This window comes from Abramis brama (genome assembly GCF_963993115.1).
Source record: "Abramis brama genome assembly, chromosome: 1".
NCBI classification, from domain to species: Eukaryota; Metazoa; Chordata; class Actinopteri; order Cypriniformes; family Leuciscidae; genus Abramis; species Abramis brama.
In genome coordinates, this window is record NC_139963.1 from 47,530,383 (window position 1) to 47,558,301 (window position 27,919).

Genomic DNA, 27,919 nt, shown 5'->3' on the forward strand with positions numbered 1-27,919 from the left:
GGCCAGACAGAGGGTAGGTTTTGTTTGGCCTGGAGAACTTTGTTGCAGTTGTGTGATGGTTCTTTTGTATGGTTGGTTGTATTTGAGGGGCTTGTGGTAAATGTGTATTGTTTTTTGGGGGTGGGGTGAAGTGGCCGCCTCATCAGTGTCATAATCATCCAGAAGCCGCCTGTTCCATCTTTAGCGAAGGCAAGAAAACTGATGATTACTAAATTTGACAAAGAAATAAAAAGTCAGTCTCTTCCTAAATGTTGTAAAAGGGTGGGGTTTTATGATCGTGTGGGTTTGTTAAAACAGGTCAAAGAACAGAACAACATCAGAATTCAAGTTAAATATTAACAAAATGCATTCAAAATTAACTTGCATTGAAACTCTTAAATATAATACTATAAAATCTTGTATAAAACACAAAATAACAATGAGAGAACAAAAATACAAACAGACTCAAGACACTTTATTTGTCAGTGCTTTATTGCTCTTTAATTATTAGTGTGTGGAAGCTCACAGAGATTCTGTAATGAACTAATCTTTATCTAAATGATTTCTTCACATGCTGAAGTCACAGTAATAAACACACGTCTGCTTATGGTGCTGATTGTCAATGTTTGGTGGCACAAACTTCACTTACAGAGTTCACCCATTGTCAGTGTGGGTTTCATCTGGGTCCAAAGACATGCAGGTGGATCATTTTATTTCTATTGCAGAAGGAAAGCATTAAAGTTTCAAGATTTGATTCAATTGTGTTGAAATGAAATCTGCATCATAGACACTTCCACTTTTACCTGCATTAGAGCAAATGAGATGTAAAAATTCCATATAGATTAAGTCAAACAATGAGCAAAGTATTGGGGGATTTAGAGGGTATGTTCCAGGGTTTCACAATCAAACGTGTCAGATGGGAAAGTCAATTAAACATCCAACAATGTAGATTTAAAATATTATTCTGGCAATGTTTTGCTCCAAAACCCATTTGAAAATCTAACTGACTCCACCCACATATGTATTCCTGCTTTCATGTTGGTAACAAGGACAGAGCCGTCTAAGCATGAAACCTCTACAGTCAGGTAACACATTTCCTTGTAAATACTTTCTTTGTGTAATATGAAACATGCTACACTATGGATTTAGTTTAATTCTGAATGTAATTAATAACTACGAGCTTTACGTTCATCTAGTCACAGACCGCAATAAGATGTTTAAGTTGTAAAAAAAATTACGCAGAAGTGTTATATAAACGTTCTCTATCATGTTGCTCGCTTTTTTATATATTTTTATTGTATTAAAGACGAGATTATTCAGTTGATTCAGTTGAGTGGCTTGTTTACCTACACTCTAAAAAGAGATGTTAAAAATGACGTGTCAGTTTAAACAAGTAGTGTGTGTGCTCAGGGACAAAATGTTGTGTCAAATTTAACACAACAGATGTGTCATTTTAACACACAAATTGTATCAGATAATCAAATACATTTAATCCATTTAATCAATAGACTTTATGTGCAAACAAAAAAGAAAATGTTTCAAACTGGACAGACTCACTGTCCTGTACATTATTCATGCTTCAACCCCTAATTGACAATGCTGTTTTTGTGAAACGTTTTTGAAGAGTAACAGTAACAGTTAATCAAGTTTGCACTTTGAATTAAATTAAAATGCAGCAACTGAAAACATATTGTGCATTAATAACGTTTATTTACATATAAATAAAATGTTTGAGTACATAGCAAACACTGCATACAATGCACTATGAGGGTGTGTCGGCATGCTCTTATAAAATAATGTGTTGAAAACAACACAACCTGTGTAATTTCTCAACACATCTCTGTGTTTATAGAAGGACTACACATTCTGTGTTACCTTTAATGTGTCAACTAATAAAAGTGCTCCAAGCGGCTCCGGGGGTTAATAAAGGCCTTCTGAAGTGAAGCTATGCGTTTGTGTAAGAAAAATATCCATATTTAAAACTTTAGAAAGTAAAATAGCTTCCGGCCAAACGAACATACGGAAGTGCAACTTATGTGAGTAATATGACGCACTGCTGATATTTACGCTACTCCATGACGCACTACGCTACTTCAAGACAGGTCAAGTCAAGTCACATTTATTTATATAGCGCTTTTTACAATACAGATAGTTTCGAAGCAGTTTTACAGAAATAACAGGAAAATGCAACAAAGTTTGTTTCCAGAAGAAAATAGCATCACAGTCCAGCTTAAGTAAGTTCAGTGATGTTTCATTTTGTTGTAAAAGTTATTCATTTAGTTCATATATATATATATATATATATATATATATATATATATATATATATATATATATATATATCATGGGCGTCGGAAGAAAAAAAAAGTGGGTGGGTCCTCCCCCAGAAAAATGTTCCTGGAGTAAATACCATTTCATGTATTCTGGTGCCTTTTAATTAAAACAAGTAAACTAAACTCCACTTAACGTCGGGCAGTTCTTTGCCTCCACGTCGTGCATTAAATGCACATCTATCCGTGGATTATCCCGCTAATACCATGGTAATTTGCCAGCAATGACAATTTAAAGCTGTTATTGATGTTTGCAACGCAATATTTGACTGGAAGTTTACAACGGGTGGTTACTTTCGTCAGTTGCGGCTCGATGAGAAATATAATGTAGCGATTCAGCGGAAATGGAGTTTAATTTATTTGGGAATTCCCTAATAATTGGATTTGACTGACGGTGCTCTGAAAAGCGAACAGACAAATGCGCTGAATCAGAGACGGTAAAAGTAAGTGGGTCCAATATCATTGATCTTAAAAAGTGGGTGGGTCTTGTCCCACCCATATACAATGGTTCTGACGCCCATGATATATGTAAGGAATAATTGACGACAGGCCGTTGAATTATTAGAAAAATAATGCACACCCGAGGTGGTAATGCGGTCACGACGCGAAGCGGAGTGGCCGTTCACCGCGGGTGTGCATTATTTTTCTAATAATTCAACGGCCTGAAGTCAATTATTCCGCTTATACTACAGTTACCACACCTCGAAACATTGTTCAGATTATGTATTTCAAGACGTTTGTAAAGTTTTTGTCATTAAAACGCTCTTGTATGTAGGACTAATTTCTTACGCATCTAGTCCAATGCCTCCGTTGCTAATTCCAAAACGTCATTTTAGAGTTAGTAACGGAGGTTTGAGCCACTGATAGCAGACTAATGCTGGGACACACGACTAGCTGACACATTCTCTGACTGTTTTCATCGACTGCAGCAGATTTTAAACACCGACTTTGAACACAGACTGAACGCGCTGAACGCGCGTTTGGGCATTATCAGTCATAAGTATCAAATTGCATTCATAACCGGCCTTAAAGTGTGTCCCCGGCTTTATGCAGTTATTAATGCAGTTATTAGAGAGAGATGTTGCAATAATGAGACAGAAAAGCATGTGCGTCAGTATTATTAGCCTATTTATTTATTAATTTAATTCGTTTTAATTAATTCGTTCATTCTTTTTTTTTTTTTTTTTTTTTTCATTGACAGATGACAGTAGACTATAGCCAAATAAAAGAAACACAAAGCCCTTTTAACAAGTGGGCCTATAAATAATTATTTATTTATTATTATCTGCAATAAAAATCCGTACTGCAGGACTATCCATTTATTTAGCCTATATTCAGTTTAATTTTCTATTGATTATAATATAGACAGGACTATATACTTTATTTATTAAAATTAAACTGCATGTTTCCATTGATTGTGAAGCTAGACATTGAAAATTGCAGATCAAGCACATGGGGCTAAATGCTTTTTCTTGTTATGAATTGTATCCTATTTTCCGTTATTACCGTTAACTACGCGAAGTGATTTGGAACTGTAATGCGGTCAAGACCTGCCTGGAACTACTTTAGCCGTGCGTTTCCCTGAAAATAATGCACACCTTAGAACGTTCGTCAACCAATCAGATTCAAGCATTCAACGGCCCTGTAGTATAAATATATATATATATATATATATATATATATAGCCGCTCTGGAGAAAACGTCTCAGTTACGTATGTAACCCTCGCTCCCTGAAGGAGAGAACAGAGACGTAGTCGATGTGTCGACTAATCGGCATCATGCTTAGGGAGCCTGTCATCTTCGAGTATTGATAAAATGAGCCAATGCACACATTGGCGTGCAAGCTTTGCATCCACGCTCCGCCCCGCAGCGCAGGTATAAATACGGAAGTGGATGCACGCACCACTTGTTTTTCGCTTCGGAGCCAAGTGGAGCCCGGAGTCAGCGGTGGTCCAGCAATAGTGGCGTTGGGACCACGTCTCCGTTCCCTCCTCCAGGGAACAAGGGTTACATACGTAACCGAGACGTTCCCTTTCAGTCGCTCACGTTCAACGTAGTCGACGTGCCGACTGATCAGGATCCCTATTAAAACGCCACTAGTGCTGCCACCTTCCAGTGCCTATACAAAAGCCTCCTGATCCCCCCGCATTATTGAGGATAGGACAGGGCTTAAGCCAGGGAAGTCACTGCTTTTCCACAAGACCACTGGGAAAGTGTTAACCTTTCGTTGGAAGGAATACGCTGCAGGAGTCACATCCTGCACGTAGGGAGTTAACATGGAAAATAACACATATGGACTGGGCGAATTACCGGGCAGTACAACATATGAAATGTCACTGAGGTGGCTCCAGCCAATAACAGGGGGAGATGCAACCGGACAGTGACTGCAGAGCAGGCTCTGCCAAGGGAAACACACGGGCATGCCGCAGGGAGCCGTACTGTGGAAGAATACACATATGAGATCGCCATAGGGATCACAACATATGGACCCAGCCTGGCACAGCAGTGCATACGAGTGTTAGACCTGGCCTCGGACGCTCCGCCACATCCAACACCGAAGGGGTGTGGAGGAACTCAACAGGGTTCAGTTCAAGAGGAACTCTACTGGAGCAAGAATGCCGCACGTATCCACTCCATAGGAGGGGAATGGTGCAGCAAGCCGACACTTCGTACTGGCCTTACAGTGAAGCTGGCTTCATGTGAAGGGAGCACACAGAAAGCAACCGGCTCAACACAAAGGCTATTTTTCTAGCAAATGGTGTTGCCCTTCCCGCAGATCTAAGGACATCTGTCAGCGAGGCACCCTGTGTCAATGCCCAGGAAGGAGCTGCACCCTCTCTTTGAAGGAGCTGCACTCTCTCTTTGGAGAGGCTCATTACCCAGGTGGGCACGGTGCACCTTGGGTAAACACACCAAGATGATGGCAACCACTATCCAGTGGGCCAACCTCTGCTTGGAAACAGCCTTCCCTTCTGCTGGTCTCCGTAACAGACAAGAGCTGGTTTGAGGTCCTGAGGCTTTGCATTCTGTCCTGTTATAACCGCAAGGAGCGGAAGGAACAGAGAAAAGCCAGGGCTAGGGCTTCCTCCTACAGGGCAGCGCTTGCAGGCTAACCACCTGGTCCTGTCTTAAGGGAGATGTAGGAACCTTGGGCACATATCCAGGCTGGAAGTTGGCCGGCCCAAATTCCAGGCACAATTCGTCGACCGAAAATGCGTGCAGGTCCCTACCGAGGGAAGCATAGCGCAACGGTCACTGTTCTGAGCAGTACAGGCTTGCTGAGCAGCAGAATCAAGCAAGGTGTACTGCTAGCAACTCAAGGTAATGGATGCCAATGCAGTTGGAGGCTCGCCCAGACCCCCATTACTGCATGCCCGTTATACCTGGCCCCTCAGCTGGTGTTAGCAGAAAAAAAAGGCCTGATCACGGCTGAGAGTTTGGCGGCAGGCCGGGTGTTTGTTACATGGAGCGTGCCGCTTTGCCATGGCCACCTCGGGACTTGGCTACGAAGCCAGTGCTGAAGCAGTCTTCATATGGAGGAAGCTGATCTATTTGCAGCTGCGGCTGCCATATGCCCCAGGAGCCTCTGAATAGTTTCAATGGAACCCTTTCTAACTTATGTCTAAACTGACCGGACACGTTCCTCTTGAGAGACATGTTAGACGGAGTCCATCTCCAAAATGTAAAAGAGATCCTCAGTCCGTAGACGAGTTTACTCTTTCCCAGCTGACCCGAAGACCCAACTGGCTATGTAGCACTCGAACACTCAGTGTTTGACAACCGTGATGTCATCATCCAGCTCAGTTCAGTTCTCATATAATGGTGTCAGTGCAGGCAGATCAATATTATTGTTGAATATTAAATTTAATGTCCCCAACTAAGCAAGCCAAAAGCCAATGGCAACAAAGGTGAAAAAAGGCGAAAAAGGCGACAGACGCAAGGAACTAAAACTCCATCAGTGACTGAATGGGGAAAAAAAACCTTGGGAGAGACCAGACTCAGTCAGGGGGCCAGTTCTCCTCTGGCCAATGAACGAACAGTGTATCATTATGATTCAGGCAGCATTATAGGTCAGAAGTCAGATTGGATTGGAATAATCGGAATATATCCAGTTCCATCTGGTTGAAGATCGGAGTCATCACGCCAGTATGGAGACGAGTTTGTTGAGGAGGTTGTTTGTCGATGAGACCAAACTTCCGACGTCACAAGTTGCGTAAGTTGTGCTTTGGCCGTAAGTAGACTGTGGATGGCTATTTGTCCGGAAGCTAGAATTGTACTTTGTAAAGTGTTAAATATGGATATTTTTCTTAAACAAACTCATTGCTTCTCTTCAGAAAGCCCCCCCAGAGCCATGTGGAGTTCGTTTATGATAGATAGATGCACTTGATTTCATCTAAGGCTGTGGCTAAAGTCAGTTGTAGTTCTTGTGTTTCTCTTTCAGTGACGTTTACATGTGCACCAATAATGCGATTATTTCCAATAATCACTGAATCACTTCACTGAAATATCTTACAGGACGATGAACAGACGTAAGGAGTCAAAGAACATGGTTCGGAGAAGGAGGAGAAAACAAAATATAAACATGACCACCACTGAAAGCACAGGTGATGAACACAGAGAAATCTGATATCTTAATGATTATCTATTGAATTCTAAAGTACTTCATTTACATGCATATTCTGTCAAACAAATCTGCTTACCTCAGAACATGACAGTTCTTTCAGAATCTCTACAACAGCTCATCTCCTGCTTTACTTATATTTATTAATTACTAATTATTCCAGGGATAGCCGTGGGAAGTACATGATAAATACATGGGGGAAGAATGTTATCGAGTTTGGCTATTTGTCAAATTGAAGTTATGTATGTGCTTATGGGTGTTACACGGTGCATCACCTGCCTGAGACGCTGCAGCAAGAGTTCTTACTAGAACCAGGAAGTATGTCCATATTACCCTGGTTCTGTCAACACTGCATTGGCTCCCTATTAAACATCTTATACATTTTAAAATATTGCTGATTACTTACAAAGCACTAAATGCTTTATCTCCCCAGTACTTGAGCGAGCTCTTAACGCATTATAGTCCTTCATGTCTATTGCGATCCCAAAATTCTGGCCAGTTGATAATACCTTGAATATCAAAATCAACTGTAGGCGGTAAATCCTTTTCCGATTTAGCACATAAACTTTGGAACAGTCTTCCTAACATTGTACGGGAAGCAGACACACTCTGTCAGTTTAAATCTAGACTAAAAACACATCTCTTTAACCTGACATACACATAGAACATTATACATTTATATTATTCAAATTAGTAAAATGATTGTTAGGCTGCATAAACTAGGTCAGCCGGAACCGGGAACACTTCCTATAACACCTGATGTGCCTGCTATATTGTAACCAAAATGGCGTCTACACTGTAAAAAATAAAATCGTAAAAAAACGGTCAATGACTGTCAGCTGCGGCTGCCAAACAAAAACCTAATAAAATATCCTAATTTAAATGAAGTGCAAAAAACTTTTACAGAAATTTTCCTTAAATGTTTTACAGAAAAACACTTATTTTACAGCTATTTCCTGAATTATTACGATCAAACACCTTCATTGTAAAAAAAAATCCCATAAAATAAGTCAAATGACTGTCAGCAACGGCTGCTAAAAACCATAAAATTAATGTAAAATATCCTAATTTAAATAAGTGCAAAATACTTTTACAGAAATCTTCATTAATCTTTTTTAACAGAAACACACAGTTAAAACACAATTATTTCACATTTATTTTCTGATTTTTTTACTGAAAACCACGCAGTTAATTACATGCATGATTTGTTGTGACTATACGTCACTGCATCAGCAACCACACAGTTACTGTCTGTTAAATAAAGCAACATGCAGCATATCGTCTGTGTGTCTCTGCTCATCCTGGACTGAAGCTCAGGCTCTACTCTTCAACACAATGGTGACACACGAAACACACCATACAGAAACACTTTAAACCCCAACAGAACATTAAACACTACCAGATCTCTCAGGATCTCAGCATCTTCACTTATTACAATCCAGACTTTATTTATTTCATACGAACATTCTTATTGAGAATTAACAGAGGTTTAGAAGTTGAAGTTTTATTGAAAAGCATAAAGTTTGATGTCACCATGATGGAGATCAGTGTTTGCTTTAGTTGGGCTCTTTAACTTTTAGTGTTTAACTTTAATGTTTTTCCGGCTGCTTTAACTGTGTGTTTCTGATGCATATTAGTTATGGTAGGAATCCAAGAGAAACTCAGATCAGATGATGTTGGTCACTTTTTAATAATAATAGTCATCATGTAGTGTCCTGCTTTATTAATACCACCTGAAGTGAAATATCTGATTAAGTCGCTAAATATTAGTTGTTCGTTTTGCATAACAAAACTGCTAAACCTGCAGTGCTGTGATACTCAGATTTTATGAAGTCATTATACAGAAAATGTTTTGACAGGATCACATAGACTCACTCAGACATCAATAATCAGCGTATGAATCGCAACAATGGTGACAATGAAAAAAAATCTGAATTACTATAAAGTCACAAAAAGGCTTTGTTGGTTGTCACCATTGTTGAGATTCTTATGTTGATTCTTGATGTCTCTATACTACTAAAATAATGAACCAGCTCAAAACTTTTTCTGTACAATATATATCTTTTTTTTTTTAAATTTCAGATTGTTATAATACTGACGCCACAATATTGCAAGGGTTATGTGAAAAATTATGACATTTATAGACTTTGTATAAAGCTAAATTCCATCTACATATTATGTAAGCTAAGATAACATATTCAGAGATTTGACTGACACATCAGTGAATCAGATCATCATATGATGACTATAACATCACAAATGAATGACCAAGATCATCTGATATTTTCTCCTGCATTTATTGCTATAACAGATGTATATCAAAGACACAGTTAAAGCAGCCAGAGAAAAACAAAAGTTATAAACTCAAGGCTCATGAGCCCAACTAAAGCAGACACTGATCTCAATCATGGTGACATCAAATTTATTTTAAAGTTTTTTACACTTTATTTAAATTAGCATATTTGACTTTAATTTTAGGGTTTTTGTTTGGCAGCCGCAGCTGCCAGTCATTTGACCATTTTTTTTAAGATTTTTTAACAATGAAGGTATTTGATCGTGATTATTCAGGAATACCTGTAAAATAACAGTGTTTTTCAGTTTATTTAATTTAGGATGTTTTACAGTTTTTTGGGGGGCTGACAGTCATTTGACCATTTTATCATTTAACTGTTTTGTTTCTGTTAAATTACAGATTATATTTGTAATTTTACATACATTTTTATGTAATTTAAGAAAACAGAAAAAATACTGTATGAAAAATACAATCAATTTTCTGTATAAAAAATGTGAATTACTGTAATTTGTCATTAATGTCACAATACCTAAAATAACAGCTGAATTTTTATTTTACAGATATTATTTGTAATTTTACAGTGTTTTGAGTACAATTTAAAATGAAAGAAAATGATCGTCAAAAAATCACAGTTATTTTCTGTAAAATTAGGATTTTTTTTTACAGTGTACGCTTATATTAGTCTTTCTGTTTATCCCGAGGTTCACTGTAGTCAGCCGGATCAAGGCTGTATCCAGATCAAATGGTGGACCTGTGTCTAGACACAACCACAACGCATGATGTAGTCAGCTGGATCCGGGCCGTATCCAGACCAGATGTTGGACCTGCGCCTAGACACGACCACAACGCATGATGTAGTCAGCCGGATCCGGGCCGCATCCAGATCAGATGGTGGACCTGCGCCTAGACACGACCACAACACATGATTTAGTCAGCTGGATCCAGGCCATATCCAGATCAGATGGTGGACCTGTGTCTAGACACAACCACAACGCATGATGTAGTCAGCTGGTTCCGGGCCATATCCAGACCAGATGTTGGACCTGCACCTACACATGACCACAACGCATGATGTAGTCAGCCGGATCCGGGCCGCATCCAGATCAGATGGTGGACCTGCGCCTAGACACGACCACAACACATGATGTAGTCAGCCGGATCCGGGGCGCATCCAGATCAGATGGAGGACCTGCGCCTAGACACGACCACAACGCATGATGTAGTCAGCTGGATCCAGGCCATATCCAGATCAGATGGAGGACCTGCGCCTACACATGACCACAACGCATGATGTAGTCAGCCGGATCCGGGCCGCATCCAGATCAGATGGTGGACCTGCGCCTAGACACGACCACAACACATGATGTAGTCAGCCGGATCCGGGGCGCATCCAGATCAGATGGTGGACCTGCGCCTAGACACGACCACAACGCATGATGTAGTCAGCTGGATCCAGGCCATATCCAGATCAGATGGAAGACCTGCACCTACACATGACCACAACGCATGATGAAGTCAGCCGGATCCAGGCCGTATCCAGATCAGATGGAGGACCTGCGCCTAGACACGACCACAACACATGATGTAGTCAGCCGGATCCGGGGCGCATCCAGATCAGATGGTGGACCTGCGCCTAGACACGACCACAACGCATGATGTAGTCAGCTGGATCCAGGCCATATCCAGATCAGATGGAAGACCTGCACCTACACATGACCACAACGCATGATGTAGTCAGCCGGATCCGGGCCGCATCCAGATCAGATGGTGGACCTGCGCCTAGACACGACCACAACACATGATGTAGTCAGCCGGATCCGGGGCGCATCCAGATCAGATGGTGGACCTGCGCCTAGACACGACCACAACGCATGATGTAGTCAGCTGGATCCAGGCCATATCCAGATCAGATGGAAGACCTGCACCTACACATGACCACAACGCATGATGAAGTCAGCCGGATCCAGGCCGTATCCAGATCAGATGGAGGACCTGCGCCTAGACACGACCACAACACATGATGTAGTCAGCCGGATCCGGGCCGCATCCAGATCAGATGGTGGACCTGCGCCTAGACACGACCACAACACATGATGTAGTCAGCCGGATCCGGGGCGCATCCAGATCAGATGGTGGACCTGCGCCTAGACACGACCACAACGCATGATGTAGTCAGCTGGATCCAGGCCATATCCAGATCAGATGGAAGACCTGCGCCTAGACACGACCACAACACATGATGAAGTCAGCCGGATCCAGGGCGCATCCAGATCAGATGGAGGACCTGCGCCTAGACACGACCACAACACATGATGTAGTCAGCCGGATCCGGGGCGCATCCAGATCAGATGGTGGACCTGCGCCTAGACACGACCACAACGCATGATGTAGTCAGCTGGATCCAGGCCATATCCAGATCAGATGGAAGACCTGCACCTACACATGACCACAACGCATGATGTAGTCAGCCGGATCCGGGCCGCATCCAGATCAGATGGTGGACCTGCGCCTAGACACGACCACAACACATGATGTAGTCAGCCGGATCCGGGGCGCATCCAGATCAGATGGTGGACCTGCGCCTAGACACGACCACAACGCATGATGTAGTCAGCTGGATCCAGGCCATATCCAGATCAGATGGAAGACCTGCACCTACACATGACCACAACGCATGATGAAGTCAGCCGGATCCAGGCCGTATCCAGATCAGATGGTGGACCTGCGCCTAGACACGACCACAACACATGATGTAGTCAGCCGGATCCGGGGCGCATCCAGATCAGATGGAGGACCTTCACCTACACATGACCACAACGCATGATGTAGTCAGCTGGATCCAGGCCATATCCAGATCAGATGGAAGACCTGCACCTACACATGACCACAACGCATGATGAAGTCAGCTGGATCCAGGCCATATCCAGATCAGATGGAAGACCTGCACATACACATGACCACAACGCATGATGAAGTCAGCCGGATCCAGGCCGTATCCAGATCAGATGGTGGACCTGCGCCTAGACACGACCACAACGCTTGATGTAGTCAGCCAGATCCGGGCCGCATCCAGACCAGATGGTGGACCTGCGCTTAGACATGACCACAACGCATCCCTGAAGTGTCAGCAGAGATTGTGTCAACTAAACTCTCCCCTGTTAAGGCCTCATCGACACGACAGCCAGTGGCATTGATCCTCAACAAACCCTTCTCCATACTGACGTGATGACTCCGACCTTCAACCAGATGGAAGTGGATAATGCTGCCTGAATCATAATCATACACTGTTCGTTCATTGGCCATAGGAGAACTGGCCCCCGACTGAGACTGGGTTCTTGCAAGGTTTTTTTCTCCATTCAGTCACCTGAAGGAGTTTTGCTTCCTTGCCACTGTCGCCTTTGGCTTTTGGCTTGCTTAGTTGGGGACTTTTAATATTCATCAATATTACTGATCTGCCTGCATTGACACCATTATATAAGAACTGAACTGAACTGGATGATGACATTGTTTTCTACAGAGCGGGTTTATAAATGAATTAATTGAATAACATTTTTACAACAAAAAATTAACCATCTCTGAACTTACTTAGCGGGACTATGACACTATTTTCTTCTAGACCTGCTGTACTGCAGAAACTTTTTTACATTATTTTACTGCTATCACTGTAAAGCAACTTTGAAACAATCTGTATTGTAAAAAGTGCTATATAAATTAAGGTGACTTGACCTGACATGCCCATACAGAATCTGCGCTCTTTGACTCCACCTGCCTGCACTGCAAGAATATGAGTCTCGCATCGCTGCATTCCCGGATCACCTTCCTTAAAGGGACCATTCTCACCTTGTTCTTTCTGGAGGTCTACCAGGAGCTTACCAAAGTGTGTCATGACCCTGCTCAACATACATACACAGTTCTGCCTCAGATGCATTCACCATGGTTGACAGCACAGAGGAAAAAGTATACACTAAGCTCCCTCTATTAGGAGAAGCCGTTACCGTGCACCTCGGCCCGCCCACCGTCCGCAGCAAATCTTCTCATCCCCAAGAAGGATGTTGCCCCAGGCCCATTCTCAATTTGAGATGTCTGATTACTTCCTCACAAGACAGCAATTCAGAACGTTAACTTTGAAATGAAAATTCACTCAGAGAATTGATTCTATTGGTGGATCTGAAAGACGCTTACTTTCATATCCAGATAGCACCTGCTGTTAACCAGAGTTGTATAGTCCAGGGGTCAGAAAGTAGAAGTCCTGCCATATGTTTATTCCACCCATGAACTCTGTCAGCTGATTTCTATCTCCTGGCTGAAAAACTGCTAATTAGCAAATCCAGGTGATTGGAACAAAATTCTGAGCAGGACTTTTACTTTCTGAACCTGGACTTTACACCTCTGAAAAGAACAGAAAAAGAGACGAGCAGAAACACAAGAACTACAACTGACTTCAGCCACAGCCTTAGATGAAATCAACTGAAGAGAAAAGAAGACATTAAATCTGTGAAGATCTCAGCAGAGGAGGATTACACAACTCCACAAACAGCGTTACCAGCTTCACTTATTATTAACCACTTTGACCTTATTACTGCCATTCGTCTACAGAAGTTCTTATTAGAATTAACAAAGGTTTAGAAGTTGATGATTTGAGTTTCATTTAAGGTCACCATGATGGAGATCAGTGTTTGCTTTAGTTGGGCTCTTGATCCTTGACTTTTGCACTTAAGAATTTCTTTGGCTGCTATAATTGAGTGTTTATAAAACATATTTGTTATGGCACAAAAGCCAAGGAAAAGTCTGATCGGGTGTTGATGGTGAAGGATTGTTGATGACAATCATCATTTAGTAACTTGATTCACTGATTTCTTTCAGAGTCTGATCTCTGATTAAAAGGGCAACATATTAGTTTTACTCAAAACTGTGATTCTACAGCCTAAGAGCTAGCCATGTTGTGACCATTAGATAATATGAAGGATTTTACAAATAATCGTGCACGAAAAGTTTCACAAAAAAGTTATTGCGTTACTAAGACTCACACAGACATCAAGAATCAGCATATGAATCTCAACAATGGTGACCATTAAAAAATGATTCATGCTGCAATGCATGCTGGGTACTAGCATAATACAAAATGTATCCATGGCTCCCAGCATGCATTGCGGCATAAATCATTTTTTAATGGTCACCATTGTTGAGATTCATATGCTGATTCTTGATTACTGTGTAAGTCAGCATGATACCATAGAGGTTTTTAAAATCTGATTGTCACAACAATGGGCCTTACAGCAGAATCAGTTCTATTATAATAGTACAATAGAATAATACAAGTAATACATCACCTGTCTAATCAGAGATTAGGCTCTGGAAAACATCAGAGAATCAAGTCACTAAATGATGATTTTTATCATCTTAACACAACCACATGCTCATATTTTCTTTTGGCATATGTGCCATAACAAATGTGTTTTATAAACACTCAGTTACAGCAACCAGAGAAAAAATTGGTGTTATAAAGTCAAGGGTCAAGAGCCCAACTAAAGCAAACACGGATCACTATCATGGTGTCTTTAAATGAAACTCAATAAATCATTAGCATCTAACCCTCTGTTCATTCTCAATAACAACTTCTGTAGACGCATGACAAAAGTCAAACTGTTAACTAATAAGTGAAGCTGGTAATGCTGTTTGTGTAGTGGTTTAATCCTCCTCTGCTGAGATCTTTAGAGATTTAAAGGTTGATTTCATCTAAGGCTGTGGTTGGAAGTCAGTTGTAGTTCTTTTGTTTCTCTTTCCTTCATTGATCTTGCTCGTTAACAGCAGGTGTTAATCACTAATGCTCAATAATCACTTAATTAATCACTTAATTTCTTGACTGCATTGTATACCTACTTTTAGTAAACTCAACTGAAATAAGTTCAGAGTACTCATAACTATTGTTTTTATAAACTTAATTGAATTGAGGCAATCGGTTTCCTCAAATGAAATGAGTTAGCTTAACTTGTTGGGTTTTACAATGAATTAAGGCAATCGGTGTCCTCAAATGTAATAAGTTAGCTTAACTTATTGAATTTGACTTTGTATTATTGTTTTAGTGGACTTGATTAAAATAAGTTCAGAGTACTCATAACTATTGTTTTTATAAACTTAATTGAATTGAGGCAATCGGTTTCCTCAAATGAAATGAGTTAGCTAAACTTGTTGGGTTTTACAGTGCACAGATCCTTACTCCACAGCCACTTGGAGAGCTTGGGGTTCTGGACCAACTTCAGCAAAAGCTTGCTACTCCCCAGCCAGGGAATTTCATTCTTGGGAGCGACATTAGATTCAGCCCTAATGTAGGCTTGGCTTTCACCAGAGTGCTCCCTGAATATACAGAGCCTGGTGGCCTTGTTCAAAGTGGGACACTTCTTTCCTCTCAAAAAGGTCCAGAGGCTTTTGGGCCTCATGACAGCAGTCTCCCTTTACGCTGGGTCCGCTGGGTCTGCTCCAAATGCTTCCACTCCAACATTGACTAAAAGCCAGGGTCACGCTCCGATCATGGCGTACGGGCCAGCACATCCTCAAAGTGGTGCCTGGTGCCTTTGAAATTGCCCCACCTACTGTATATCAGATGGGGATAGAACTGGGATCAGTTTCCAGAAGGAAGGTGGTCTTAATGGACAAAAACAATGAATGTGAGACAAAAGCCACTGTCTAAGTGAAAATATGGCAAATGATTCAGGCATTCTCAATGCCTGATTCACAAATCAAAAGATATAAATTCAGACCTCTCACTTGTAGATTCTTGTAATTTCTTTCGAATAACTATGATGTTTGATTAAAACTCATTGATTAATAACAGCATAATAATGTGATACATATCACATATGCTCTGTGTTATTGTATGATGTGAGGAATGTGAATATTAAATGTCTGATTTTACTCTTTGCAGTGAGGATTGTTCTACTGGGGAAGAGTGTGTCAGAAAACAGTCGAGTGGGAAACTTCCTGTTGGGGCGAGCAGCGTTTGACAGTGAAGCTCCTCCAGATGTTGTAGAGAGAGTCGGAGGAAGATTGAAGGACAGATGTGTGATAGTCATCAACAGTCCTCAGCTGCTCCAGACACACATCTCAGATCATCAGATCACACAGACAGTGAGAGAGTGTGTGTATCTGTCTGATCCAGGACCACATGTGATCGTTCTGCTCCTCAAACATGATCAGTGTTCAACAGAAGATCAAGAGTGTGTGCAGAAGGTGCTGGACTCTTTCTCTGAGCGGGTTTATCAACACAGCATGGTGCTCACGATAGAAGAGCCGACTGAATCCAATGACATCCTACAGAAAATCATTCAGAAATGCTTCAACAGACACTTCAGTCTTCAGAGAAGCAGCTCTCCTGATGATCTTCTGCAGACGTTTGAGGACATTGTGCAACTGAATGATGTACGGCACCTGGATTGTGCTGAAGCTTCACAGTATTTCACAATAAAGCAACAAGCCACAGAAAGACGTGAGTGGGATGATATTTGATGTTTATAGTGATGAAAGTTATTTTTAAAATGCTTTTCATCTATCTGTTTCAGAGGGTGTGAAGCTGAATCTGGTTGTGTGTGGGAGCGATGGCACATTAAAATCCTCTATATCAGAGCTGATCCTGCAGCAGACAGACAGAAGATCAGGCGTGGATCTTCATGGTCATGTGATCAGTCTGGTGGAGCTTCCAGCTCTGTTCAACACTCGGCTCTCAGAGGAGGAAGTGATGCGTCAGACTCTCCGCTGTGTGTCTCTCTGTCATCCTGGAGTTCATGTTTTCCTCCTCATTATTCCTGATCAACTCAATAATGAAGACAAAGCAGAAATGGAGAAGATCCAGAATATATTTAGCTCAAGAATCAACAAACACATTATGATCCTCATAATGCAGAATTCCAAGAATCAGACACCAGAACTAAATGGAGAAACAAAGACTGTCTTTGACTGTTTTGGAGGACGACATCATTTCTTTGGTCCCACCACACAAGTGTCCACATTGATGGAGAACATTGAGCAGATGCTGGAGGAAAACAGAGGAGAGTTTTTCTCCACAGAGACATTTTTTGAGGTTCAGATGAAAAAACTGCTGCAATGTGAAGAGATGAAGAAGAAAATTAATTCACTAGAGACACATTTACTATCAGGTAATGTCCGAAAAATCCGTTTGAGTCTTAAACTAAATAAAAATATTTTAAAAAATAATTTAAAAAAGTAGATTATTAGAATAGTCAAATTGATCATTTTTGCAGATTACAGAACTACAGAATTACTACAATTCTCTGGAATTTTCTAATTTGATGTTTAAAAATACTGTCTATAAAAGTAACAACAATTAATTTGAATTGGCATTACACTTCAGGTGCAAAATATTGCTTGCAATTTTCACCTCTGATGTTTTATTAAATTTAACATGTTGATGGACTTCCTCTTTTACAGGTTCAGCAGAGAGTGAAGATGAACTGAGGATTGTGCTGCTGGGAAAAACTGGAGTTGGGAAAAGTGCGACAGGAAACAGAATCTTAGGAAGAGATGTGTTTAAGGCAGAATTATCTTACCAGTCAATAACTAAAGAGACTCAGAGAGAAACATCTGAAATCAACGGGCGACGTGTTACTGTGATCGATACTCCAGGACTGTTCGATACTGAACTAACTAATGAGGAGATCCAGAGAGAAATCAGACACTGCATCTCCATGATCCTGCCTGGACCGCATGTGTTCATCATTGTGCTTAATTTAGGACAACGATTCACTCAAGAAGACGCAACATCAGTGAAGATCATCCAAGAGACGTTTGGTCAAAACTCTTTGATGTTCACCATGGTGCTCTTCACCAAAGGAGATTATCTAAAGGACAAAACCATTGAAGAGTTTTTAGGAAAACCTGGATCTGTGATCAGAAACCTGATTGAAGTGTGTGGAAACAGATATCATGTGTTCAATAATAATCAGACTGGAGACCGAACACAGGTGTCTGATCTACTGGAGAAGATAGACAACATGGTGAAAGCAAACGGAAGGAGTTTCTACTCGTGTAAGATGTTCAGACAGATGGAGAGAGAAAAACAAGAACAACAGATGAAGATCCTGATGGAGAGAGTGGATCAACTGAACAGAGAAAGAAAAAAACTGATGAACAAACTAGAAGAAGAGAAAGAGAGAATGAAGATGATGGAGGAAGAAAGACAGAGTCATGATAAAGAGCAAAAGAGAAGAGAAGAGGAGGGTAAAAACAGAAGAGGAAGAGAGAAACATATTTTTGATGAACAGAATCAGAGACTCATAAGTAAAATGGAGGGGATAATTAGAGAGAAAGAGAAAATAGAAAAAGAGAGACGAGAACAACTAGAGGATTTAGAAAAGAGACTGAAAGAAGAAAGAAACATGAGAGAAGATCAACAAAAGACTTTCAATGAGAAACTGAAACTCCTTGAAAAACAGCACGAAGAGGAACAAAAAGATTTTGAAGAGAAAATGAAATATTATGAATATTATGAAGATGAACTGAAGAGGAGACGAGTGGAGTGGAGAGAGGAATGTGAAAGAGAGAAAGATAACATGATGAAACGGTTCTACACTGAAACTGATGCTTCACGACAGGTGGGTGTTCATGTCACTTTTGGACTTTCAAGTTTGTACTGTTAGGGATGTGGTTTAGACCATCAAAGTCATACAGTTAAAGTGGTTTAGATCTTAAAGGGATAGTTCACCCAAAAATGACAATGCTGTCATCATTTACTCTTCCTCAAGTTGTTCCAAACCTGTATGACTTTCTTTCTTCTGCTGAACACAAAAGAAGATATTTTAAAGAAGGTTAGTAATTAAACATTTGCTGGTCCCCATTGACTTCCATAGTATTTTTTTTCCTACTATGGAAGTCAAGGGGGTCCATCAGTCGTTTGGTTACCGACTTTCTTCAAAATATCTTCTTTTGTGTTCAGCAGAAGAAATTATGTTTTATTAACAAGGTTTGGGAGGAGCACGTTCAGATAATTTACACAAGTGGAGAGCACTCAGCAATCAATGGTAAGAGGTGTATATATATACTCAGCAGTCTCACCTCATTCCATTGACAGTTTTGCAGAAGTTTAGTAGCTTCTTATTTCTCAGCTCTGCTACAATGTCTCAACGTCTTCCTCTGACGAAGAAGCAAACTTTGCCAGGGATGCACCTGCGCATTCCACCGGTCCCACAACCATACCTCCTACGCCGGACGTCGCACCTGAGCCCCAGGCTTCTACACGCGGCCGCACACCGGCCCGAACAGCCCTGCGCTCACCAAGACGCCGTGGCCAGTCTTCACCGCCCCCGGCAAGACTTCCATCTTCTTCTCCGGCTTCCTCCTACCGCTCGGCTGTCCCGACGATCCCACCTATTGGGAAATGGACCGTAGCTGGATTAAAACAAGCACTGGGGAATTCAGACATACAAGCTTTGTGAAAAATGAACAAGGCGGAGCTGTATGATCTGTATGTTTCCTTACAGTCAACTCCCAAGATGACCCACAGGCAGAGCAAAGCCCGCAGGGAACAAAAGTCGCCTGCCCGGTCACCACCGTTGTCTTCCCGCACAGGATCCGGATTGCTTCGCCCATCAAGACGCAGCAACAGGCCTTCAGCGAGCCTGGGCCGCGCACCAGATTCCGCCATGGCACTCCCACCTCTCAATGAGGCCTAGCCCTCCACCACGGCTTCTGCCGCCACAGCGCCGCATACAGCCGGGCCCAGCGGCCTCCCCACAACCACTCAGTTTTATACTCCCGCTGTTTATAACCCTTTTCGTTTTCAGTGGCCTCCAGCTCCTGTCACAGACACTAGAGCGAGGCTATCACCGCTAGCAGCACAGGTCCAACCACTTCAACAGTCTCACCCAACAGGTTACAACCCCGCCCACTTTCAGTAGCCTGCAGCTTCAGTAGCTCAAACAAGCGCGGGCCCGCCTCCGCTTGCAGCTCAAGCCCATTTTTCATCATATAATCCTTCCATTCCTTCATATCCTCCAACTAACTTTCCTTTTCAAGCCACAGCAGGTCATCCAAGCGTGAGGCTGCCGCCGACATTCGCAGACCCGGCTTATACCCTTCCCAGTTCTATGTTACAACAAAAATCTCCTTATTCTCTGTTCACAGCAACACCGATGCCCGTTCCGTCCAACGCCGTCGCCATGGAATCACCACCACCCACTAAGCAAAATGATGTCCAAAAGACGTCTTTTCAACGTCTTTGTCACAAAAATCGGACGTTGAAATGACGTCCACTGAGGGTCTAGAATGAAAGTTTTTATGACGTCTTTTTTTGACGTGTTCTGCACGTCTGATATAGACGTTCATCGAACCTTCGTACACAGCAAAATCCCCAGAGTTAAATTAACTCTGCTCAGAGAACATTTGGTCCCTCTCTACATAGAGTTAAAATAACTCTGAAACAGAGTTAAAGTTAATGAGATACTTAAGTAATTAATTAAGTAATGATTGGGCATTAATGATGAACACCTGCTGTCAACAAGCAGAATCACTGAAGGAAAGAGAAACAAGAACAGAAAAAAGAGAAACGCAAGAACTACAACTGACTTCAGACACAGATGAAATCAACTGAAGACAAAATAAGACATTAAATCTCTCAAGATCTCAGCAGAGGAGGATTAAACAACTCCACAAACAGCTTTACCAGCTTCACTTATTACTAACCAGATTGACTTTATTTCTGTCATACATTTACAGAAGTTCGTATTGAGAATTAACAGAGGTTTAGATGTTGATGATTTATTGAAAATGGTTGGTCACCATTATCGTGATGAGTGTTTCCTTTAGTTGGGCAGTTTGACTAGCTTATATTTTTGTGTGTTTGTGGTTTTTGTAACAGTTTTTACCAAAACATGTAATTTGTTGCAAAGAATGCCAGAAGCAAAGATGTTCAGGTGATCTAGTTTTCAACAACAAAAAGTAGAATGATGCACTTATATCATCACTGTCCAAAAGTGGTCATTTGATGTTAATAGATTATATTCATTAACAATACTCTCTTGCCACAGATTTGACATTTTGAATTTTTTAAATACATAATAGGGGATTTTTTTTTCTTCTAAGACACAGACATCAAGAATCAGCATATGAATCTCAACAATGGTGACATGTTTCATGCTGCAATGCATCCTGGGAGTAGGGCTGGGCGATTTAAATCGCGATATTGTTATGCGCATCTCGTCAGTAAAGCCGGTTCCTTGATTAGTAGTAAATCACCATCACCTGCTTTCAGATGGAGCGGCATTTAGGGCTGATGAGATAATTAAGTGATTAATTTAGTGATGATTGAGCATTATTGAAGACACCTGATTTTAACAAGCAGAATCACTGAAGGAGAAAATCACAAATTGTAAGTTACCATTAAGGTGATGGGTGTTTGCTTTAGTTGGGCTCTAGACAATTATATGTTTATTTTAATATTTACTGTTGTTTGTCTGCTGTTATTGATTTATAACAGTTAAATGAACAAAGTAAAGTGTGATCTGATAGTGTTGGTTATGTTTTGACATAATCATGCTGTGATCTGAAAAAGGAAACTTATTGAGATAGTTTGGTTCAACTTGTTAGCAGCAGCAGTTTTGTGATTCTTCAGCCTATAATTATCAGTACTTTACTTATAATTCAAAATATTTAATAAATATTGTTCTGATCAAAAGACAGTCAGATAAATTCATTTAAAACACAGACATCAATAATCAGCCTGTGAATCTCAACAATGGTGACAATAATAAAGCATGTTGCAGTGGCTGCCACCAATCACAACTCATTAATGGCTCCCATCATGCATTGCGGTATGAATAAATTATGATCTGAATTGTCTATGTAATTTACTTTTCCTAATTGAATATTCTGCTCGTCACCATTGTTGAGATGCATTGACTGAATCTTGACATCTGTGTGTGCCTAAAAGAATGATTTTTTTTAAAAACAACTTTTAAGAAATCCTTTATATTATATAAAAAATTCTGGGCATTTATGCAGATTCACAATTATGCTGTAACCAACAACATAAATCGAAGTCAGAAAGAAGGATTTTAATGAGTTCAGTGATCAAGTTCAAATGATGATTGTCATAATATAACCAACACCATCAGATGACTTTTTTTTCTTTGTTCAACTGGCAGTTATAACTCAGATACCTCAGACAAACAAAATCTAAAGTTAATAATATATGGGTCAAGAGTCCAACTAAAGCAACCATTGATCGTCATAACGGTGGCTTACAATTTGAGATTTTCTCCTTCAGTGATTCTGCTTGTTAACATCAGGTGTCTTCAATAATGTTCAATCATCACTAAATTAATCACTTAATTATCTCATTAACTTAAACACTCTTGAGTGTGGACTCATACACTCCCAGGAGTGTTAATTTAACACGGGAGTTTTTGCTGTGTACAAAGAGCCGTAGTTAACTGACAAGCTGAGCCATATCGCATTAAAAATCGCAGGCGATACGTCCGCGGTTTTAATGCGATATGGCTCAGCTTTTCAGTTAACTACGGCTCTTTGTAGTAAATGCCGCTCCATCTGAAAGCAGGTGATGGCGATTTACTACTAATCAAGGAACTGGCTTTACTGACGAGATGCGCATAACAATATCGCGATTTAAATCGCCCAGCCCTACCTGGGAGCCATGGGTTTTATACTATTGTGGCTCCCAGCATGCATTGCAGCATGAAACATGTCACCATTGTTGAGATTCATATGCTGATTCTTGATGTCTTTGTCTAAAGAAAAAAAAAATCCCTTTAATGTATTTTTAAAAATCTACATTCAGAATGTCCGATCTGGAGTATTAGAGAGTATTGTTAGTGAATATAATCTAATAACATCAAATAATCACTTTTAGATAGTCATGAGTTAAGTGCATGTTTCTACTACATGTTGTTAATAACTATTTCACCTGATCATCTTTATTTTTGGTTTTCTTTGTAACAAAGGACATGTTTTGGTAAAAACTGTTACAAAAACCACAAACTTGCAAAAAGAGTCAAACTGCCCAACTAAAGGAAACACTCATCACCATAATGGTGATCATACATTTTCAATAAATCGTCAACATCTAAACCTCTGTTAATTCTCAATAAGACCTTATGTAGACGTCTGACAGAAATACAGTCAGTCTGGTTAGTAATAAGTGAAGCTGGTAATGCTGTTTGTGGAGTTGTTTAATCCTCCTCTGCTGAGAACTTGTTGACAGCAGGTGTTCATCATTAATGCCCAATTATCACTTAATTAATCACTTAAGTATCTCATTAACTTTAACTCTGATTCAGAGTTATTTTAACTCTCTTTAGAGAGGGACCAAATGTTCTCTGAACAGAGTTAATTTAACTCTGGGGATTTTGCTGTGTACAAGGTTAAAACTAGTTCAGATGTGGCCATTGTGGACATATTTTCAGCATCATTTATGGTCTCATTTAGACATAATTACTTTGACTATTGCTGTCAGATGATCTCAGTGAGAATTAACAGAGGTTTAGATGTTGATATTTGTTTAATTTGAAGTGTCACCTTGTGGTGATCAATGTTTGCTTTAGTTGGGCTCTTGGTCCCCGTTCCTTTTACTTTAACTTTTATTTGATTGCTTTAACTGTGTGTTTGTAAAACACAAATGTTGTGGCAGAGAAAGCTAATCAACGTCCGATTTTTGTGACAAAGACGTTGAAAAGACGTCTTTTGGACATCATTTTGCTTAGTGGGCAGTATCATAAAACATCCACGCACAGATCATCTCAGAAATTCAGGATGCTGGCTCCAGAGGCGGACCAATTCCCAACTCCAGTACCTTGCTATTCAGAACTAATATTCCCGTAGCCCACACGTTAAAACCCCTGCTTGTCGCATCACTCGACACTATCCTCCAAGCAGTATCTCCCAGGACCCTTCAATCCTACGTTACTGCTTGGAGATGTTTTAAAACATTCCATGTCTCTTATAACTTGCCTTTCCCTGATTTTTCTCTTTTTTCAATCACCTATTTTATCTCCTACCTTAACATCATTAAGGGTCTACAAGTCATAGTGTGAGTGCAGTGTGAGAAAATCTCCTGGGCAAGCACTCATTTTCCTGTTTCCTCTTTCTGTCCAGCGAACATTGGTCTCACAGCGGACGGAGTGAGAACTTTCCCAGTAGAGCACTTGCGTTTTCTCTTTCATCCAGCGAGCATTTGGTCTCACAGCGGATGCAGTGTGAGAAAATCTCCTGGGCAAGCACTCATTTTTCCTCTTTTCAGTTTTCCTCTTTCTATCCAGCGAGCATTGGTCTCCCAGCGAACAGAGCGAGAACTTTCCCGGTAGAGCACTTACGTTTTCTCTTTCATTCAGCGAGCATTTGGTCTCACAGCGGATGCAGTGTGAGAAAATCTCCCGGGCAAGCTCTCATTCTTCTGCTTCCTCTTTCCGTCCAGCGAGCATTGGTCTCCCAGTGGATGGAGTGAGAACTTTCCCGGTAGAGCACTTACGTTTTCTCTTTCATCCAGCGAGCATTTGGTCTCACAGCGGATGCAGTGTGAGAAAATCTCCCGGCCAAGCTCTCATTTTCCTCTTTCCTGTTCTTTCTTTCTGTCCAGCGAGCATTTGGTCTCACAACGGACACATTGAGAACTTTCCCGGTAGAGCACTTACGTTTTCTCTTTCGTCCAGCGAGCATTTGGTCTCACAGCGGACACAGTGTGAGAAAAATGAACAAGGCGGAGCTGTATGATCTGTATGTTTCCTTACAGTCAACTCCCAAGATGACCCACAGGCAGAGCAAAGCCCGCAGGGCACAAAAGTCGCCTGCCCGGTCACCACCGTTGTCTTCCCGCACAGGATCCGGATTGCTTCGCCCATCAAGACGCAGCAACAGGCCTTCCTTTCTTTCTGTCCAGCGAGCATTTGGTCTCACAACGGACACATTGAGAACTTTCCCGGTAGAGCACTTACGTTTTCTCTTTCGTCCAGCGAGCATTTGGTCTCACAGCGGACACAGTGTGAGAAAATCTCCCGGTCAAGCTCTCATTTTCCTCTCTTCTGTTTCCTCTTTCTGTCCAGCAAGCATTTGTCTCACAGCGGAGAAAAATGCCGCAAACTCTCTTGATCGGTCGCTCCAAATTACAACTGCTCCCTGTTGCAGGCTAGCAGGGCCCGTCAGTCCAGGCACAGTGAGCCACCATCACGGGCCCCTGGCCAAACATCCAGACCCTTTCTCGAGATGCCAGCCCGCCAAACTCGGCACTCATTTGGGGGGGTCTTTAGTTCGGCGGCTGTCCTCTGCTCTTTAGCCTTTTGGGGGGAGTACTCTGGGTTCGGGCCGAACTCCGAGCTCGGAGCCCTCCCTCCGGACAGCACGCCAAATACACATTAAACTTTACCCCCTCAAATTATATGTAAGTGTGAACTCGTGAAAGAAAGTCATACAGGTTTGGAACAACTTGAGGAAGAGTAAATGATGACAGCATTTTCATTTTTGGGTGAACTATCCCTTTAAGAAAACTATTATTTCCAAAGTCTTTGCATATTGGATGATTTTTGTTGGTTTTAATTCCTAAAGAACAAAGCCTGCTGGAGACTAGAGAAAGAATACAACAAGTGGTCCTGGAGTCTTCGCATTGCTATGATGGAAATTGAGATCAAACTACACAACAGAATAGAAAATGAAGCAATTCATAAAGTTGAGGAAACTGATCTTCAAAGAGAACTGAAGAAGGCAAGTGAAGAAGTGAAAAAATCAATGTCAGACTTCTTTGAGAAAGACACAGATAAAGATATACTGATTCAGTGGAAAACATCATTTGAAATCAAAATCAAAGAGCTTCAGGAAAACATTGTGAGAGAAACAAAGAGGAAAATAAATGAGATTCTTCAGAGAGACCTGAAGAAAAAGATTGATGCTCAGAAGACACATTATGAAAACACTCTCTATGAAAAGAGCAAAGAACTTGCCTTAAAACTCAAAGACAAAACAAATGATGAAGAAATACTGAAGAAAGAGTTTGATTTGTTTTGCGAACAGAGTGTGAAGAAGATCATCAGAGACACTCCTGCAATCAAAGACATTGATATAATGAGAGATGTGAGAAAGATCCTAAATGACACCTATGAGGTATGTCTCCCTGTAGACCACTGGAGGAAGAGGGGGAATATTTTTTATGTAATACATTATTCAGATTATGTAAATATAAAGAAATCCAGTGGAATTGCAGGAGCTTTCACAAATGCCTTCAGAGAAGCTAAGAAGAAGCTTGGTTACATTCTATCTCATGAGGATGAAGACCAAATAAGAAAGTTAATCAAAGATGTTGCTCAGCAGACAGACAAAACAATTGAGTCATTTAAAATTTCAAAGATGGGCTTTGACATCAGCTGCATTCAACAACTCATAGATTACATCAAGGCAAGAGTAATACAATATGAGGAAGGATCAGAGCAATATGTGTTCAAGAATAAATTCATCATGGATTTGATTCTTTCCATCTGTAAGAGAGCAAACAAGATGATAACTGACCAACACAGACTGTTCAGGGAAGCCAATGATCCTGTAATATATGTCGAGAAGAAGAGAGAAGAGTACTATAGTATTTTCCAGAAATACTGTCATGAAGCAACATCAGCTGTCGTTTTTGGTGAGATCATCTGTCAGAAACTTAAAGAGCCCATTGAGCAGAGTGTCTACAAGAAGACTGCCAGAGATCTGACAGATGAAATGAGATCAAACTGTGAATCACTGAATGGAAACAGATCAAAACTGGAGAAACACATCCTGAAAACACTGGCAGAAGAGGAGGATTTTGACAAATACATGAACTACATTCATAATCCCAGAGACCACTTTAAGAGTTTCATCAGAGATGAAGTCAGTCGGTACATCACTGATAAGCTCAGTGTCAGTGTTTTTCTCAAGATGAAGCAGAACATTAAACTCCTAAAGCAGAAGATCATGAAAGCAGCACATGAATCTACTGAACATGTTCAAGTGAACAGTGGAGATGTTGGATTGTGGTTGAAGAGCTTCACACAGCAGCTCTCAGATGAGCTGATCTTCTCTGAAAAAGACTTCACTGGAGTGAAATATGATGATGTTGATGATTTCAACCTCCTAGAAGATTTGATAAGACAAGAACTTCCTGCTATAATGTCTGATATCAGCAGTAGATTCAACACAAAGACCTCTCCAGTAAATCTGGATTATAAGTTCAGACCAGATGAGATTCTGATTGATCACTTCTGCCAGTGCTGTTGGGTCCAGTGTCCGTTCTGTAGAGCCGTCTGCACTAACTCCATAGAAAACCATGATGGAGATCACAGTGTTGCTTTCCATCGTGTAAGAGGAATTAATGGCACATGTTACGATTTAACACAGAATCTCTGTGCTGATATTTGCACAGATTTGTTGGCAAGTGATCAGCATTTTTACACATCAAGTGGAAGGTTTCCATATAAAAAATACAGAAGGGCAGGAGGCATTTATGCAAAGTGGGACATACATTCCTCTGACTTCTTTGATCTGATGTACTGGAAGTGGTTTGTGTGCAGATTCCAGAAAGATCTGGAAAAATACTACAATAAAACATTTGAGGGGAAGGGTAAGATACCAGATCAATGGAGAGAATACTCAAAACAGGATGCCATTGAGAGTTTGGATTTGAGTTTACAATGGAGTGCACAGAGTTTTTGCACCATCCTTTAG

General features: G+C 41.0%; 1 protein-coding gene across 1 annotated transcript; it reads left to right on the forward strand.

Moving 5' to 3' along the window:
* Positions 1–1,037: 1,037 nt before the first annotated feature.
* On the forward strand, positions 1,038–27,919 carry LOC311097442 (uncharacterized protein; the record flags this gene model as incomplete). Its single annotated transcript, XM_084137105.1, has 6 exons — positions 1,038–1,064; positions 6,825–6,913; positions 16,146–16,706; positions 16,780–17,373; positions 17,666–18,828; positions 25,784–27,919. Exons 2-6 carry the CDS (start codon positions 6,829–6,831, stop codon positions 27,917–27,919), a joined length of 4,539 nt encoding a protein of 1,512 aa, XP_083993231.1. The 5' UTR covers positions 1,038–1,064; positions 6,825–6,828.